The sequence below is a fragment of the Oryctolagus cuniculus genome, chromosome 11 (genome assembly GCF_051225735.1).
Source record: "Oryctolagus cuniculus isolate XC-2025 breed Fujian yellow rabbit chromosome 11, ASM5122573v1, whole genome shotgun sequence".
In the NCBI taxonomy this organism is placed as follows: domain Eukaryota; kingdom Metazoa; phylum Chordata; class Mammalia; order Lagomorpha; family Leporidae; genus Oryctolagus; species Oryctolagus cuniculus.
This window is the reverse complement of record NC_142877.1, coordinates 74,184,978-74,204,125: the sequence shown is the minus strand read 5'-3', so window position 1 is coordinate 74,204,125 and position 19,148 is coordinate 74,184,978. Positions and strand designations below refer to the sequence as shown.

Sequence of the window (19,148 nt, the reverse complement as noted above, 5' to 3'; positions counted from 1 at the left end):
AATGATGATGAAATCAGATCAGACCTATTGTCATGTTTAATCCCAGTGAGAGTCACGTTGGGAATTGATAATTTCTTTCTTTCTTTTTTTTTTTTTTTTTTTATTTATTTATTTTTATTTATTTTTTATTTATTTATTTATTTTTTTTTTTGACAGGCAGAGTGGACAGTGAGAGAGAGAGACAGAGAGAAAGGTCTTCCTTTGCCGTTGGTTCACCCTCCAATGGCCGCCGCGGCCGGCGCACCGCGCTGATCCGATGGCAGGAGCCAGGAGCCAGGTGCTTTTCCTGGTCTCCCATGGGGTGCAGGGCCCAAGCACCTGGGCCATCCTCCACTGCACTCCCTGGCCACAGCAGAGGGCTGGCCTGGAAGAGGGGCAACCGGGACAGAATCCGGCGCCCCGACCGGGACTAGAACCCGGTGTGCCGGCGCCGCTAGGCGGAGGATTAGCCTAGTGAGCCGCGGCGCCGGCCTTTTTTTTTTTTTTTTTTACAGAAGATCAGTTTAGTGTACATTAAGTAAAGATTTCAGTCGTTTGCACCCCCATAGAAACACAAAGTGAAATATACTGTTTGAGTACTCGTTATAGCATTAAGCCTCAGTGTACAGCACGTTAAGGACAGAGATCCTACATGAGGAGTAAGTGCCCAGTGACTCCTGTTGTTGACTTTACAAATTGACACTCCTGTTTATGGCATCAGTAATCTCCCTATGCACCAGTTATGAGTTTCCAAGGCTATGGAAGCCCCTTAACCTGCATGTACTGTTGAGTTTCTTGTTTTCAGGTTCTTGGGGGTGATTCATTGTAGTTCTCAAGTATTGACAATATTGTTAATACTCTGAATTTTTATTTTTTTTTTTAACTTAACAAATATTTATTCTCACAATTCTAGAAATTAGAAATCAGAGATCAAGATATCAGCAGGATCCATGCTCACCTTGAGGTTCTGGCAGAACCTTTCTTTCTCCCTTCCTATCTTACGGTAGCAGTTAATCCTTGACATTGTTTGACTTGTAGATGAATAACCAGTTTCTCCCTCTATTACCAAATGTTCTCCCTGCATCTGTTTGCCCTCTTCTTGCAAAGATACTTGTCCTGATGGATTAGGGGACTCCCCTACTCCAGTATGACCTCGTCTTCGCTAATCACGTATACAATGACTATATTTCTGAATAAGTTCACATTCTGAGTACTCCAAATTTTTATCAAATAACTTTGTGCTTTTTAAATAGTATTATAAAAAATTATACACGGGCCAGCACTATGGTGAAGCAGGTTAAAGCCCCAGTGTATAGCACCCGGCATCCCCTATGGGTGCTCGTTTGAGTCCTGGTTGCTCCACTTCCAATCCAGCTCCCTGCTAATGCACCTGGGAAAGCAGTGGAAGATGGCCTAAGTCCTTGGGCCCCTGCATCCACGTGGGAGACCCACAAGAAGTTCCTGGCTCAGTTCTGGCTATTGCGACCATTTGGGGAGTGAACCTGCATGTGAAAGACCTGCCTCTCTCTGTAACTCTGTCAATTAAATAAAAATAAATCTTTAAAAAAAATTATACAGAAAACATGCTTTCTACTCAGCTTTGTCAAATTTTTAACTTTTTGCTATACTAGCTATAGATTTACATTTTTTAAGAGTTCGTCTTATTTTTCCAAGGTTCTGTTAACTGTTTTTATTTTTTATTCTGATTTTTTTCAGAGCATGTATCTATTTTTAAGTTTATTGTTATTATTATTTGTTTGAAAGGCAGAGCTTCAAAGAGAGGAGAGACATAGAGGTCTTCCATCTTCTGGTTCAATGGCTGCAAAAGCTGGGGCTGGGCCAGGCTGGAGCTAGAAGCCAGAAGCTGCTTCTGGGTCTCCCATATGGGTGCAGGGGTCTGGGGACTTAGGCCATCCTCCGCTGCTTTCCCAGACACATTAGCAGGGAGCTGGATTGGAACTGGCGCAGCCAGGTATCAAACCAGTGCCCAAAAAGAATGCTGATATCGCACATGGAGGCTTAGCCTACTCCACCACAATGCCAGCACTGATATTTATGCTTTTAAGAAGTAAAATGTTCTAAAAATCTATGTATGGCACATTATCTTTTAATCCCAGTTTTCCATAAACCTTTTGAAGCCCCGTCAATGTTATACATTTAATATATTCCAGGAAGTGTTTCTGCTATTAAACTCTTACCACAATTTTTTAACAGCTCCTTCACCATTGCAACAACCATTCTTCTCTGAATGTTCATTGGGGTATTTTTCTCCAGCACCATCTGTTTCTCTGCCTCTGCCTCCTCAGGTTTCTGTAAGTCAGAATTGATAAGATTTTTAAGAAAATTATTATGTTGCCTTGTGTCTTTTTAAAGTTTGTTTGGAAAAAAAAATGGCATATAATTAAGGAATGATTAGATGTGAAGGGGGCTTAAAAGATCAGAATTGCTTATTAGAATTAATAGTTGTGAAATATACAGAATAAAAGTTGATCATTTACTGGCAAACTATCCATTTGGTAGAAATTTCTAGTGACTAATTTTTAATTTTGATCAACTTTCTTTCAGTAACTAGCATGTTTCCCTCTTTTATTTTTTTTCTTCTCAGCTAGTAGCTACTCAGAAAGTATATCCCAAAACAGAATAACAGTTATCTAGTGTTTTAGATTAGCTCTCTTTTTTTGGAAGTGAGATTTATTTGCATTAAGATGCTTCCATGACTCTGAATAAATCTTGCTGTTTAAAATCTCATTTTAATAAAAAAGATGCTTCCAAAAATTATCTCCTCTTTTGGTGAATACTGTTATTTTTAACTTGCAAAATTAGCAAAAAAAAAAAAGCATTGCCTTTGGAAGTTAATTTCTTTTTCTCTGTCTTGAAAGAACTACCATTCTCCCATTTTACAAAAGAGAGGGAGGGGAAGGAAGTGGGTGAAATCACAAAGTAAAATGTTCTGAAGTTATTTCTAGATTGAGAGGACCTAGTAATCAAAGTAAATATCTTTTTAATTTCCAATAAAAATCAAACAAGATTAATATTTTATAAACTATTTCTTTGAGTGCTAGAGGCAGTAAATAAAGAATGAATTATAATATTATGATGACGAAGCAGAGGAATGACATTTGAAATCTCATATTTTATGAGTTCTTAAAGAAAGTAAAAAACGTGTTTGTGACATGACAGTATCCTTTAGAGAGAATGGTCTAATAACGATGAAAATCAGCCGGCGCCGTGGCTCAATAGGCTAATCCTCTGCCTTGTGGCGCCGGCACACCGGGTTCTAGTCCTGGTCAGGGCGCCGGATTCTGTCCCGGTTGCCCCTCTTCCATGCCAGCTCTCTGCTATGGCCTGGGAGTGCAGTAGAGGATGGCCCAGGTCCTTGGGCCCTACACCCGCATGGTAGACCAGGAGAAGCTCCTGGCTCCTGGCTTTGGATCAGCACGCTGTGCACTGGCCGCAGCGGCCATTGGAGGGTGAACCAACGGCAAAAGGAAGACCTTTCTCTCTGTCTCTCTTCTCACTGTCCACTCTGCCTGTCAAAAAAAAAAAAAAAAAAAAAAACGATGAAAAGGAATCAGTGAGGCATGTTGGAAATGCAGAAAAGATTAGGGTGGCTAGAGGGCTAGAGCAAGGAGGCTTCCACTGGGGACCCTGAGGAGGGAGGGTTTGGCTTTCATAGTAAGAGAGAACCCTTCCATTTCACATTTCCTAGGTAGATATCTGATACTTTCCAGGAAGCTTATGGTAAAGGAATGGTAGAGTAGAGAGTGAGAAAGAAGATGACATTTTTTTCTTTCTTCCTTGAAATGTTTTTTTTCGGGAAATGAAAAATGAATGAGCTAACTGCCAAGCGGAATACTAGAAGGACTTTGAAGCAAAAATGTATCCAAACTCAGGAATTGTGTTAAAATTAGTTTCCTTTATTGATAATCTCTTAGAAGCTATTTTACCAGGAATTAAAGAGAGTAGTGGTGATTCTTCTTGATACTTAAGGTGCTCTGAAATATTATTCCCAGAATCCCTTTGGTTCTTGATTTGTATTTTTTATTTAAATTTATATGGTTTTGGTTTTAGTGTATCTACTTGCTTCAGGTGTAATTTGATTCCTAGATCTTCTAGAATGGTTAATGGAGAGAAAATAATGGGAACAGAAAAGTTTGTATAACTACCTTGAAATACATAAATGTTTTAAATACTGATTGGTTGAATATGAAAATCAATTAGTTTTAAGATTTACAGCATACTAGCAGCTAGAATAATAACCTGCTTACCTTTTTCTAATTTAATATACCTTCAGAAATAAACATGTGGAGTTGATAAAATTTGCCTTGAAATTGTTTTTTTTTCTTTCTAAAAAATAGTCTATGCCTCCTTTGAGCCAGCCTTATGTGGAAGGCTTGTGTGTTTCTCTTGAACCTCTACCTCCTCTACCACCTTTACCACCTCTCCCACCTGAAGATCCAGAACAACCTCCAAAACCACCTTTTGCAGATGAGGAAGAGGAGGAAGAAATGTTGCTTCGAGAAGAGCTACTAAAATCATTAGCGAATAAAAGAGCTTTTAAGCCTGAGGTAATTTAGATACTTTAACCTCTAGGTGGTGCTCTTGAGCTAAGTTTTAGGTTGGTCCTATTTTTTCCAGTCATTTTGAAATTCATTGGGTTTTCCAGAAAAGTAGGAGTTTATTCTAATATTTTGTTTGAGTTTTTTTCAAAGGTGACAGAAATTTCTTCTTATGTTTTATATCTGTCTCTTCCTTATTTAGGAAACATCCAGTAATAGTGACCCACCTTCACCTCCAGTTCTGAACAGTTCACAACCTGTGCCAAGAAGCAATTTATCAATTGTCAGTATTAATACAGTATCTCAGCCTAGGATACAGAATCCAAAGTTTCACAGAGGACCTCGTCTTCCACGAACTGTGATCTCGGTAAAAACAAAAATATTACTTTTATTCAAATAGCTTATGAAGCTTTTGTTTGAAATTCTGCTTTTTTCCCTACCCATTATTTATGTATATGCATATATTCACAAAAATGCAATTGAAATTTTTTATTCATAATGAAAGCAACATCTTTAGTAGAAAACTGGTTAGAATTTGATGATAATGTGGTTGGGGAAGTATTATTCTCAGAGTGGCATACAGCCATTTCTTCAGCCCCCCTCCCTTTCTTTTAATAGAAATTGATTCATTCAGATTTTACGTCTTTCCTGAAATCAGTTATAACAAATTTCAAATGTTTTTATTTCTTTCTTTTTTTTTTATGCTTTGCTCATATTTTTCAAGCAATGACTATTGTAGTGGAAGAATTTTATTATGCATATTACTTTATATTAAGGAAGTTGAAATGACATTTTCTTTTATTTATTTGAGAGGCAGTTACAGAGAGAAAGAGAGATCTTCCATCTACTTGTTCACTCCCCAGATGGCTACAATGGCTTGAGCTGAGGCCAGGAGTCTGGAACTCCATCTGGGTCTCCCACGTGTATGGCAGGGGCCCAACTATTTGGGCCATCTTCTGCTGCTTTCCCAGGTGCATTAGCAAAGGAGCTGGCTTAGAAGAGCAGTCAGGACTAAAACTGGCACACATATAAGATGGTGGCCTCACCCACTGTAGCAGCCCCTCTACCTTTTTTTGACTGACTTCAAAGTAAAAGAAGTAGAGCAAAGCCAAGTTGAAATCTTGCCTTTGTTAAGTAAGCCAACTTCAGCTACTTATGTTCTGTATGTAAGCACATAAAATTGCAAAGTTTTGTTAATATTATGTAGAATTATTAAAATCATTTTTTCTTTTGTTTTTAAAAGAGTTAATTTAGATGGCGATTTGGTTCTTTATGAAAAGCTAGATAAAACAGATTATTGAGGAAGATAATTGTGATAATGTCTGGAAAGACTTTAAGAAAATAGAATATTTTATGTTTTTGGCTGTGACCATTATTGGTGGAATGGAACACAATTATGTAATATGGATCAGAAGGGAGCCATAGATTACTTACCTCAGGCTTCTGCCTCCATTTTCTTTATGAAACTCAAAAGTGGTTAAAACAGTATAGTCAAAAAAGGAATAGACATTCTTTTGTTATTTAGAGTAACAAACATGTTGTCTTTGTAGCTTCCAAAGCATAAATCAGTGGTTGTAACACTAAATGATTCAGATGATAGTGAATCTGATGGAGAGGCTTCCAAGTCAACAAATAGTGTTTTTGGTGGATTAGAGTCCATGATTAAAGAAGCAAGACGAACTGCTGAGGTAAGTGTAGTAATGAAATATTAAAAGTTTATTTTTTCTTGAAGATTAGATCTTAGAATTAGAATTTCTAATATATTGATTTTGGAAAATATTTGTGTGCTATTTATATGTGTTATAAAAAGCACATTAAATTCAGATAGATTTTATTATTGTTCAGTTGATTAATCCCTTCTTTAGATCAATAAAATTGAGTGCATAATTGTTCTGTATACTGAAGAATTTTTGTTAAGGTTTATTTGAAAGTCAGAGTTACAGAGAGAGAGAGGAGAGGCAGAGAGAGAGTGAGAGAGAGAGAGATCTTCCATCCGATGGTTCACTCCCCAATTGGCCACATGGCTGGAGCCGTGCCGATCTGAAGCCAGGAGCCAGGAGCTTTTTCCAGGTCTCCCACGTGGGTGCAGGGACCCAAGGCCTTGGGCCATCTTCTACTGCTTTCCCAAGCCATAGCAGAGAGCTGGATCGGAAGTGGAGCAGCTGGGTCTCGAACTGACATCCATGTGGGATGCCAGGGCATTAGCCCACTGCACCGCTACAGCGCTGGTCCCCTGAAGAATTTTATTATTATGTTGTGACTGTTATCTTACCAGAAAAGTTTTTATTAAAGTGTATAATCTAACTTTTATTCCTGTTGTACCAGTTATTTAGATACAGTTTAGTTCAATGATATGTCTCCCATAGGTTTTATTTATTTATTTATTTGAATGTCAGGGTTACAGAGAGAGAGGGAGAGACAAAGAAATCTTCCATCAGCTGGTTCATTCCCCAGATAGCTGCAATGGCCAGGGTTAGGCGAGGCCAGAACCAGGAACTAGGAACTTCATCCAGTTCTTCCACATGGGTGTCAAGGACTCAAACACTTGGGCCATCTTCCGCTGCTCTTACCAGGCCATTAGCAGGGAGTTGGATGGAAAATGGAGCAGCCGGGACATGAACTGGTGCCCATAAGGGACGCCAGCATCACAGGTGGTAGCTTTAACCACTGTGCCACAGTGCCAACCCCAACCTGTGATTATTGACTACCTGATGTAACAATCAGTTTTTGTTTTTTTTTTTAAGATGTATTTTATTTATTTGAGAAGGCTATTCCACCTGCTGGTTCAGTCCCCAAATGGCCAGGGTTGGTCTAGGCTGGAGCCAGGAGCTTCTTTCCTGTCTCCCACATGGTTTCAGGGGCCCAAGGACTTGGGCAATCCTCTGCTGCTCTTACCAGGTGCACTAGCAGGGAGCTGGATCGGGAGTGGAGCCACCAGGACTCAAACCGGCAGCCATAAGGGATGCTGGCATTGCAAGCTGCGGCCTAACCCATTACACCACAAAGCCAGCTCCCAATATTTTTTTTTTTTTAAGTGAATAGAAAATACTGAAGCTATTTTGTTGTTTGTAAATCTATCAGTATACACTTGGTTGCAGTGTAAAATAAAAATTTGGAACTTTTGAAAGCTATTGATGTGATTAACTTCATGTTTGTTTTTAGCAAGCTTCGAAACCAAAAGTACCTCCAAAATCTGAAAAAGAAAATGATCCTTTGCGAACACCTGAAGCTTTGCCTGAAGAAAAAAAGATTGAATATAGATTGTTAAAGGAAGAGATTGCCAAGTAAGTGACATGTTAAGTAATTCACTTTAAAGGTATATACTGTTTACAAAACTTCGCGTCGTCTCTAAAGTTTATTGATACTGGAAATGAATGATGATGGCTTTATTCTAGATGCAAAGTTAGCATTTTTATAACAGAGAGGAGGAAGCCAGCTGATCATCCAGAGACTTGAATACAATGATGTGTTGAGAGATATAATCAGCTTTGAAAAAGATAAAAAACACTCAGAAGAACTATGTTAGTGCCAACTTGGTTCACAACGTATTGGTCATCATTATAACTGTTGTGTTGGTTAATATTTTTATTTTATGACAACGAATGTAGTTTTCATTCATTCCTTAGTGTAATGCATCTATCTTCATTATTTTAGTCGCGAGAAACAGCGTTTGATTAAATCTGATCAGCTGAGGACAAGTTCATCATCCCCAGCAAACTCTGATGTGGAAATTGATGGGATTGGCAGAATAGCAATGGTTACTAAACAGGTTACAGATGCAGAAGCAAAACTTAAAAAACACAGGTGAGCCTCGTTATACTTCATATATCTAATTGTTGCTATCCCAAAGGGATGTATTTTGTGGTGTGTGTCATTAATAACTGACAAGAATTTTGAATTCATTCCTTGATAGAATCATAGAAACTTATCATTTTCTTATACTGAACATTTTTTTAAGATTTTATATAAATCAGGAGCCGGTGCTATGGCATAGTGGGTAAAGCTGCCACCTGCTGTGTCAGCATCGCATAGGGGGCCAGTTTGAGTGCCGGCTGCTTCACTTCCAATCCAGCTCTCTGCTATAGTCTGGGAGGTCAATGGGGATGGCCCAGGTGCTTGGGCCCCTGTACCTGCCTGGGAGACCCAGAGAAGCTCCTGGCACCTGGCTTCAGATGGGCCCAGCTCCGGCCGTGGCAGCCATTTGGGGAGTGAACCAGCGGATGGAAGACCTCTCTCTGTCTCTGCCTCTGTAACTCCGCCTTTCAGATAAATGTGTAACCTTAAGTGTTCTTAATTGCTTCTGTTTACATTGGAAGCATTATAAAGCTAAAGGTAAAAACTTACTGAGGATTCAAAGAGGATGAGATTCAGTCAACACTGAGCATTTTATATAAGCTTTTCAACTGTAATATTGACTCATTAATTTTTTTAAAGAAAAGATTAGACCCATACTTGTTTTCATAAGAAATAGTGTCTGTTTGAATACTTATGTGGTTGACGAATAGGAAAATACTCATTTTTTAAAGTCTCACCTTCATGCAATAGATCATTTTTTTAAGTGTGCTGTTGAAAAAAACATGTGTTCTAGTGGTATCGGTCCACTAGTTTGGAAAACAATAAGAAATCTTGTTATTTCCCACTTAGGATTCTCCTGATGAAAGATGAGTCTGTTTTAAGGAATCTAGTGCAGCAAGAAGCAAAGAAGAAAGAATCTGTTCGAAATGCTGAAACAAAGATTACAAAACTTACAGAACAACTTCAAGCAACTGAGAAAATTCTTAATGTCAACAGGGTGTTTTTGAGGAAACTTCAGGAACAAGTAAATTTATTTTATTAAAATATTATAGTCTTGGCCGGCGCCGCGGCTCACTAGGCTAATCCTCCGCCTAGCGGCGCCGGCACACCGGGTTCTAGTCCCGGTCGGGGCGCCGGATTCTGTCCCGGTTGCCCCTCTTCCAGGCCAGCCCTCTGCTGTGGCTAGGGAGTGCAGTGGAGGATGGCCCAGGTGCTTGGGCCCTGCACCCCATGGGAGACCAGGAAAAGCACCTGGCTCCTGGCTCCTGCCATCGGATCAGCGCGGTGCGCCGGCCGCAGCGCGCCGGCCGCGGCGGCCATTGGAGGGTGAACCAACGGCAAAAGGAAGACCTTTCTCTCTGTCTCTCTCTCTCACTGTCCACTCTGCCTGTCAAAAATAAAAAAAAAAATAAATAAAAAATAAAAATAAAAATAAAATATTATAGTCTTGTGTTAACCACACATTTTTATAAGCTAGATTTTCTTTAAGAAGAAAAATGTTTAAGCTAAAGCCATCAAAATATATATAACCTGTAGTTTTTCACTAGACATATATTGGAATATTTTCATCTTCAAATGAATACCTTAATGCTTTTGAGTTTTAAAGGAAAATATTCCTTCTCAAGAGATTTTCATTTACATTTTCAGAAAATTTTCCCATATTTTTCAGATTCACAGGGTTCAACAACGTGTTACAATTAAGAAAGCTTTGACTCTAAAATATGGAGAAGAGCTTGCTCGGGCAAAGGCAGTGGCTAGTAAAGAAATAGGAAAACGTAAACTGGAACAAGATCGTCTTGGAGTAAGTTGTTTGTAGAAAATGTACTTTTGGAAAGCAAAAGTTTTTTATGAACTTTTGAGAGTAAGAGATGTATAAAATAGCTAAGACTTTTCCTTTAAATTCAGAGAAGCTAAGATTAAATCTTTATTTTTTTGAAAAATAAGAGAAGCAGGGCTGGCACTGTGGCATAGTAGGTTAAGAATCTGCCTGTAGTGCCGGCCTCTCACATGGGTGCCATTTTGAGTCCCAGCTCATTCCTAATGGCATGAGAAAGCAGTAGAAGGTGGCCTAAGTGCTTGGGCCCTGTATCAGTGTGAAAGACCCTGAAGAAGCTCCTGGTTTCAGATTGGCCTAGCTCCAGCTGTTGTGGCCATTTGGGGAGTGAACCAGCCTATGGAAGACTTCTCAAGTAAATAAATCTTTTTAAAAAAATTGAGAGGCCTATACAGAGACAGATACACACACAGAGTTTCCGTTTGCTTATCTGCTCCCCAACTTGGCTCAGGAAACCAAAGGCAGGATTCAGGGAACCCAAGTACTTGACCCATCACTGCTGCCTTCTCCCATGGTCTGCATTAGCAGAAATCTGGACTCAGGAGCCCAGGTCAGAAATTGAAGCTAGGTACTTAGTTGTGGAACATGGGCACATTAACTGGTGTTTAAAACACTAGGCTAAATGTGCCCTCAAAATGCATACCTGTGGATGATTAGTATTTTTTATTTTGATTTGACCTTGGTTTTTTTAGGTGGCTAGCAGAGCTGTTGGAGACTTGTGTTAAACTCTGTTTTATTCTTTTTATTGATTCAGTTTTGTAATGTTGCCATTATATTGCTAGAGTAGCACAATTATCTTACCAAAAACTGTTTACAGAATCACAGTGATATATAATATTTGCATTATTTTCTTCCCCTAGCCAAACAAAATAATGAGACTGGACAATTCTCCAATATCAAGTCCAAGAAAGCATTCAGCAGAACTAATTGCTATGGAAAAAAGACGATTACAAAGGCTAGAATATGAATATGCCCTGAAAATTCAAAAATTGAAAGAAGCCCGAGCCCTTAAAGCCAAGGAACAACAAAACATCGCTCCAGTTGTGGAAGAGGAACCTGAGTATTCTTTACCTCAACCTTCACTTCATGATCTGACTCAAGATAAATTAACACTGGATACTGAAGAAAATGATGTTGATGATGAAATTTTGTCTGGTTCAAACAGAGAACGAAGAAGATCCTTCTTAGAATCTAACTCTTTTACTAAACCTAATCTTAAGCACACTGATACACCCAACAAAGAATGTATAAACAAACTTACTAAAAGTACTGTAGAAAAACCAGAACTTTTTCTAGGGTTAAAAATTGGTGAATTGCAAAAACTGTATTCAAAAGCTGACAGCTTAAAACAACTGATATTAAAAACCACTACAGGCAATACAGAAAATGTCTTGTGTGGTCAGGTAACTAGACATTTTATAATCTTTATAAAATCAAGAATTCACCCCAGCTTTACTTTTTTAAAGAGTTATATTGTCTTTTGCAGGAGATTTCTGTGGATGTGGACTTTGTAACAGCCCAGAGTAAAACAACAGAAGTGAAGCCATGTCCTTTTAGACCTTACCATAGTCCTCTTCTAGTTTTTAAGTCTTACAGGTAAAAAGAAAAATTCATGAAGTTTGAATTTCAGGATTACTCTTTGGTTTTGTTTTGTTTTTTCTCTTTAGAAAGATTCCTTTATTCGTTTGAAAGGCAGAATTAGATCCACTGTTTCACTCCCCAAACAGTCACAACAACCAGAGCTGCCTTGGTCCAAAGTCAGGAGCTTTTTCCAGGTTTCCCATGTGGGTGCAGGGGCCCAAGCACTTGTGCTATCCTCTGCTGCTTTCCAAGCACATTTTCAGGGAGCTGGATCAGTAGTAGAGCAGCCAGGGCTCCAACTAGCACCTGTATAGGATGCCAACGTTGCAAGCATAGTTTTACTTACTATGCCATGATGCCAGCCCCACTCCTTGGTTCTTAGTATTTTATATTGAATATTTAATGCAGATGAACATCACAGAAAAATGCACTTGTGCCTTTAGGGAAGGCAAAAATTGAGTGTCTTATGGGGCTTGTATCATATAAGGAAATGAGGCTTATCTCACTCTTAGGTTTATTAATAAGATTCTAATTTCTGGTTGCCTGTGGTAATGTGGAGAATTCCAGATTTCTGTCAGAAGTGTTAGAAAAAATAGTCTTGAGAGGATTATTACATTAGTACATTATCCAGCTTCATAAATTAAACATTCTCAATTGATTAACTGTGTCCCACAAAGCTTTTAGATTTGTAGAAGCTGTGAGACTATATTTTAAATGGATATGATTTCACTGTAAAATTGTAAAGCTATTACAAGTAGTTTTTTTTCCTAGTTTTTTTTGTTGTTGTTGTTGGCTGTTAATCTGTACAAGAAATACCAGTATTAAATAGCATTGCACCATGTAGTTTAAAAAAAAAACTACTTTGAGAATACAGGGTATTTTGTTTTCTATTTTAAATCTTTTGTGTCTCAGTACAAACAGTATGAGAGTGTTTCTATCACTTGATATTCTGACTTTTCAAGAGTTAATTTTTGTATTACCTGGATAAATAATAAGCTCAAAGTATAGTAACTTTGAGATTAAAAAAAATAAGACTTTCCTAGTTTTCTGAGAAATGTTTATTGAGTGTATGTCTACTATCTTCCTAGATTTAGCCCATACTATCGAACCAAGGAAAAACTTCCGTTAAGCTCTGTGTCGTACAGTAATATGATTGAACCAGATCAGTGTTTTTGCCGTTTTGATTTAACAGGAACATGTAATGATGATGACTGCCAGTGGTGAGTAGTTTTTATTTGTGAACATTTTATAGTTTAAAAGATAGTGTTCATTGGTTAACTTTAATATGTACATGATTATCTTCTCCTTATTTTCATTTTATTTTAGGCAACATACACAAGACTATACGCTTAGCCGAAAACAGCTATTCCAGGACATTCTGTCATATAATCTGTCTTTGATTGGCTGTTCAGAGACAAGCACTGATGAGGAAATTGCTGCAGCAGCAGGTTTTTAGACTTTGTTCTTCCTAAAGTGAAAATTTAAATATTTTATATTAAATTGTTAACATTTTTAAATAGCTACAATAATTCAGTACATTCACCCATGGTGCTTTAGCTCTGTGTGCAATACAGTAGCTACTAATGCCCTGTTGCTGTCTAAATTTAAATGAACCAATGTTATATAGAAGTAAAATTTACTTTCTCAAACTAGCCACATTTCATGTGTTCATTAGCTGTAAGTGGAAAGTGATTACAAATAGTACAGCATGGATTTAAGAGATTTCCATCATTGCTGGAAGTCCTTTGGACAGAGCTCATCTAAATAATTTATTTAGATGAAAATATTAGCCTATTTGTATAGAGATTGTAAGAATGATACTGGCTGGCGCCGCGGCTCAGTAGGCTAATCCTCTACCTAGCGGCGCCGGCACACCGGGTTCTAGTCCCGGTTGGGGCGCCGGATTCTGTCCCGGTTGCCCCTCTTCCAGGCCAGCTCTCTGCTGTGGCCCGGGAAGGCAGTGGAGGATGGCCCAAGTCCTTGGGCCCTGCACCTCATGGGAGACCAGGAGAAGCACCTGGCTCCTGCCTTTGGATCAGCACGGTGCACCGGGTGCAGCGCGCCAGCCATGGCTGCCATTGGAGGGTGAACCAACAGCAAAAGGAAGACCTTTCTCTCTGTCTCTCTCTCACTATCCACTCTGCCTGTCAAAAAAAAAAAAAAAAAAAAAAAAAGAATGATACTAACATAGGTCTCTGTTTAGTGTTATCAAAAATAGAGGAGGGCTAGACATTAATATATCTGTAGCTTCAAAGTTTATAATGAAACAGAACTTCCTAACCACTGTAGAAAGCATAGATTACTATCAGACATTGTGAAAAATGTTATTAAGCTTTTCCCCAGATTTAGGTGTCAGAAAAATGTTTAAAACTACAAACCTTTTGGAATTGAGGGAATTGATATTTACTAAATTTAGTGTTATTACAACCCAGAGTGATTGTAAAGTCACTGAATCTATTTCATCGTTCCTGGTCTGGGACTTTAACATTTACTTTTATCGTTTACTTTGTTTCAAGAAATATTTTTTTTGCCCAGCCTAAATTGGGCCCATGTTTTATTGGGATTTGCCATCATAGTTAGGGTAGGCCTTCTCAAAGGCCATAAGTATTGCTGACTCATAATTAATTCTTAGGCAATCCTTTGCTTCATATCCTTTAATTCATTGATCCATATTGATATTTTTTATGAAGATGATGATGTTCTTGTTCTAGAAAAATATGTTGAGAAGCTTTTTGGAGTCAACAAAGATCGAATGTCGATGGACCAGATGGCTGTTCTCCTAGTTAGCAATGTCAATGAAAGTAAAGGTCATAGTAAGTACTTATGTTGTGTGTATTTAACAAAGAACCTTTTAGTTTTTGTGTACAGCAAATGTTTTGGCATTATGGTCTTAATATAAACTGGGTGTCATTTCTACTTTTTAAATATAGTTTGGATGGCCTCCGAAATAAAATACATTCTGTATCATTAGTAATCTTCTTCTGTCTACTTTAGCACCTCCATTTACAACGTACAAAGATAAAAGAAAGTGGAAGCCAAAGTTTTGGAGAAAACCAGTTTCTGAGAATAGCTTCAGTAGTGATGAGGAACAGTCTACAGGACCAATTAAGTATGGTAAGAAATGTAACTTAAGGTCCAAAATTAATAAAATTGGCCAGTGCCGTGGCTCAATAGGCTAATCCTCTGCCTGCGGTGCCAGCACACCAGTTTCTAGTCCTGGTCGGGGTGCCGGATTCAGTCCTGGTTGCTCCTCTTCCAGTCCAGCTCTCTGCTGTGGCCAGGGAGTGCAGTGGAGGATGGCCCAAGTGCTTGGGCCCTGCACCCCATGGGAGACCAGGAGAAGCACCTGGCTCTTGGCTTTGGATCAGCCTGGTGTGCTGGCCGCAGCGCACTGGCTGCAGTGGCCATTGGGGAGTGAACCAAAGGAAAAGGAAGACCTTTCTCTCTGTCTCTCTCTCTCACTGTCCACTCTGCCTGTCAAAAAAAAAATTAATAAAATTGTGTTGCTTCATCTTTGTCTAAACACTTTGCTAATTTTCTGGTGTATCTACTACCCTTGTTTTATTTTCTTAAATCTGATGCCACTGTTGTTTTGTGCAGCATAGTTACTCTTTGTGCAGGATTGCTTCTCACATTGCAGGGTGTTTTGCATTCATGGTCTCTATCCAGTAAATGCAAAAGCAGTACTTAGGTAAATGTGACTGCTTCAGGTATTTCCAAACATACACTGGAATGGCAAGAACAGTTCTGCTCTCATTTGAGAACCCTGCTTGGCCTGTATCCTCCTCGAGAGGAGATGTTGCTTTCTTTCATGAAGCAGATTCAAAATGAATGATTTGTGTGAATGAACAAAATGTAGGTGTCTTCTTATCAAGCACATCTTACATTCTGATTTAAAGTTTACATAATTTGTTTACTATTTGTGGATTAACAAGTATCCAAGTGATATACCTTTTCTCTAGTTTAGATCTAGTAGGATAAATCATCCTCATTGATTATAAGGTTGACTTAATGTTAAATTAAATGAATGTGTGTTGGGGTCTTAAGCCTGAGGCTGGCACCTGACCAGCAGGGGACAGTACAAGCACTCCCCAAGGCGAACGGGAGAGGTAAGGTTGACAGGTCAAGCACACTGCAGCAAGCACCCTGAGTTCTGTCGAAGCAGGAACTACTTTATTGAGAAAGTGTGCAGGCTTATAAGGCTTACGAAAGACATGCGCAGTAGGGGAGCCAATCAGCGAAAAGGTCATGCAGGCACGGGTGGACCATGCACAGGGCATCTTAAGCAAAGTATAGGGATCACGCACTGCCCACATGTCCGGAACTAACGCGGACTTATCCCTGCCGGTGGTCTGATCTTACGTAGCTTAACCACAGCAGCTGCAAACACACCCCTCGAACATCTGCCAGGCGCCATATTGTAATGGAGATTTCAGGCAATGCCCAACAAATGTGATTTATCAGATAGGAAACTATACTGCTAGTATGCCAATGGAATCTTAATTTCCTGTGTAATTTTTATTTTATTTTTTTAAAGATTTACTTATTTACTTGAAAGAGTTACAGAGAGGCAGAGTTAGAGAGTGAGAAAGAGAGGTCTTCTATCCAATGGCTCACTCCCCAGATGGCTGCAACAGCTGGAGCTGTGCCAATCAGAAGCCAGGAGCTTCTTCCAGATCTCCCACGCAGATGTAGGGGCCCAAGGACTTGGGCCATCTTCTACTGCTTTCCCAGGCCATAGCAGAGAGCTGGATTCAGAGTAGAGCAGCCAGGACTAGAACCGGTGCCCACATGGGATGCCGGCACCACAGGCAGCAACTTTACCCACTACAACACAGCACTGGCCCCATCCTGTGTAATTTTTAATAATACCTCTTTTCACTCTGAGAAGTATCTAGCTTGGATGATAAATTAAGTAATAACTCTATCTTAAAAGTATGAGCAATTGCATATCATCAGAATCCTTAGCTTATTAGATAATTTTAAAGATGAGACTAGTTGTTTTTTCTTGGTTTCGTGCATTAAAGAAATATGAAGCTAATGAAACTTCCTTATAGCCTTTAGGCCAGAAAACCGAATAAATGTTCCAGCATTGGACACAGTTGTTACTCCAGATGATGTCAGATACTTTACAAATGAGACTGATGACATTGCTAATTTAGAAGCCAGTGTGCTTGAAAATCCTTCTCACGTCCAACTTTGGCTCAAGCTTGCATACAAGTACTTGAATCAAAATGAGGGGTAGGCCAATTTCAAATATTTGTGTAAACTTTTGCATGTTTGTATTTTTATGTTTAAGGTTTACTTCACTTGTGATAATCACTTCTTGATGTCAGTGGAGTTTTTGCTTTTCACTATTTATTGAAAGTTATTAGAAAAGTTTAAGATTAGATTTTGATTTTGTATTCATACCTCTGTGTTTGGGTAATAAATTATACTAAGTTTAACTTCAGTAGGCTCTATTTCGAAACAAAAATAGTTAAAAACAATAAAATTAACAGTGACTAGATTAAATTTTATGTTAATTTCCAATGGAGATTTAAAGCTTATCTAAGAACCTCCAAATTCTGATACATTGAGTATTTAAGTAAGGTAAATAATTTGTCTCATAATTGATGGCTCTAGTTGCGTATCACACACTCTGACTACTACTTTTTGGTAGTAGAGATAAGCCAGGAATAATCTTTTTATGATCATTATCTTAAAGTTCCACTTAGATTTATTTCACAAGGTACTTGATATATCTGACTATTGTAAAACTTAGTATAAGATCTTTTAAATAAGGCAGTACTGCATAGTGCTAATAAAACACATGTCTGACTATGGTGCTATTTAACTTTGCTATGTGTCATTTCCATGTTAATGGGGTAAGTTATAGTGTTTTCTTTCTGACTCATTACTGAGTGAAGGCCAAAAGAACTGTACATTATTTTATGAATAGGATCATGAGAGAAAATTATCTTCTCCAAGAGATAGCAAGCCCTTGACCGTTGAAAAGAACTATTATATTGAAAGCTTTGATATTTTGTGCTGGCAGTAGCTGGCCTTGAAGAGAGAGTTGTTTAGCTTTTCCTGTTCTAGAACAGTGTAAATCATAAAAGATCTTGCTGAATATGGACATAAAGCACATTTGAAGTTGATAATGTTAGTGGTTTTATAACACGTTTTTATCTATGGTAAATGCTTACTGAATATCCACTTAAAAAGGAAATCTGGATCTTTTAGGACAGATGTGATTTTAAATCCTAATTTATTACCCTGTTTTTTAAGTCATTCTGACTTCTTAACAGATTCAAACAGAAAATAGAATTTTAAAAATTGAGTCATTAGACTATTTAACTTTTCAAGCACTTTTTAAAGAATGCTTGCTATTTCTTTTAAACATGTAGGCCATGTTCAGAATCCTTAGATTCTGCTTTAAATGTCCTGGCACGAGCATTGGAAAACAACAAAGACAATCCAGAAATTTGGTGCCATTACCTCAGATTATTCTCTAAAAGAGGAACCAAGGAAGAGGTGCAGGAAATGTGTGAAACAGCTGTTGAATATGCTCCCGATTATCAAAGCTTTTGGACTGTGAGTAGAAAAGATAACATAGTTATGTGTGTGTGTGTGTGTGTGTCCCGATAGTTCTTTAGGTGTTCTTAAATATTGATAGTAAATAAGTTGGGATTAATTTAGACTAAGCAAGAAAAAAATATTTAGTGATGAGGTGATGTTTGTTAGTAACTTTATTGGTAAGGAAACAAATACAGTATCATTAAATATTTTGCCCTTACCTGTTCTTACACAGTTTTGATTTGGGTAAAATTAAGTGTACTTTTGCAAAGTAACCAAGAAAATATCTTTTAACTTTTTATATTTTATAAAAATTACAAATTTCAGGTAACATTTTGACTTTTCTTATTACTTTAATGAAAATAATCCTAATCTGAAATTCATACTGTCAACTCTTGCCCAACTGTTCTTACCAAACATAATACTATAATGGTGTTTATGAAATAAAAAAAGTTTTCATTAACAGCCAAACTTTTTCAGCTGAACTCAAGAACTGTTAAATTCTTAAATTTACACATATATTGGTTGCTATCAGTTCTATCATTTATTTGCTAGCTAAAATTGTGAATCAGAGATACCTGGTTAACCTTATGGTGAATGAGCTTAGTGCTTTAACTCCTACTCTATGAAGTCAAATAGTGAATAGATTTGGACAGTGTAAGTGGGATGCTTGATTTTTGACCTGGAGCCAAAGTTAATGCTGTTGTTCATTACAAGATTTTATAGGTTGTGAAATATTTAAAAGATGTAATTTTCCTATAAGTTGTTTGGTCTCTAATGTGTTTTACTTTCTTTTCCTAATATAAATGCTGTCTTAAATTTTTAATAATACAGTCAGACAC

The 19,148-nt window shown here is 38.0% G+C and overlaps 1 protein-coding gene across 2 annotated transcripts in view; it reads left to right on the top strand.

Annotated features, from left to right (window-relative positions):
• The window catches only part of ZFC3H1 (zinc finger C3H1-type containing), a 55,414-nt gene that overhangs the window by 20,081 nt on the left and 16,185 nt on the right, over positions 1-19,148 (top strand). For both annotated transcript variants that reach the window (XR_011380164.2, XM_002711333.6), the window contains exons 7-22: positions 2,194-2,291; positions 4,338-4,547; positions 4,741-4,905; positions 6,089-6,226; positions 7,701-7,822; positions 8,193-8,342; positions 9,183-9,357; positions 10,003-10,134; positions 11,028-11,570; positions 11,654-11,763; positions 12,837-12,968; positions 13,075-13,196; positions 14,460-14,561; positions 14,743-14,862; positions 16,806-16,989; positions 18,138-18,324. Coding sequence is in view for 1 of the 2 variants with exons in the window: in XM_002711333.6 (XP_002711379.3) it covers positions 2,194-2,291; positions 4,338-4,547; positions 4,741-4,905; positions 6,089-6,226; positions 7,701-7,822; positions 8,193-8,342; positions 9,183-9,357; positions 10,003-10,134; positions 11,028-11,570; positions 11,654-11,763; positions 12,837-12,968; positions 13,075-13,196; positions 14,460-14,561; positions 14,743-14,862; positions 16,806-16,989; positions 18,138-18,324 (2,690 nt within the window). In the remaining variant the exon portion in view is untranslated. The remainder of the gene's footprint in view (positions 1-2,193; positions 2,292-4,337; positions 4,548-4,740; positions 4,906-6,088; positions 6,227-7,700; positions 7,823-8,192; positions 8,343-9,182; positions 9,358-10,002; positions 10,135-11,027; positions 11,571-11,653; positions 11,764-12,836; positions 12,969-13,074; positions 13,197-14,459; positions 14,562-14,742; positions 14,863-16,805; positions 16,990-18,137; positions 18,325-19,148) is intronic.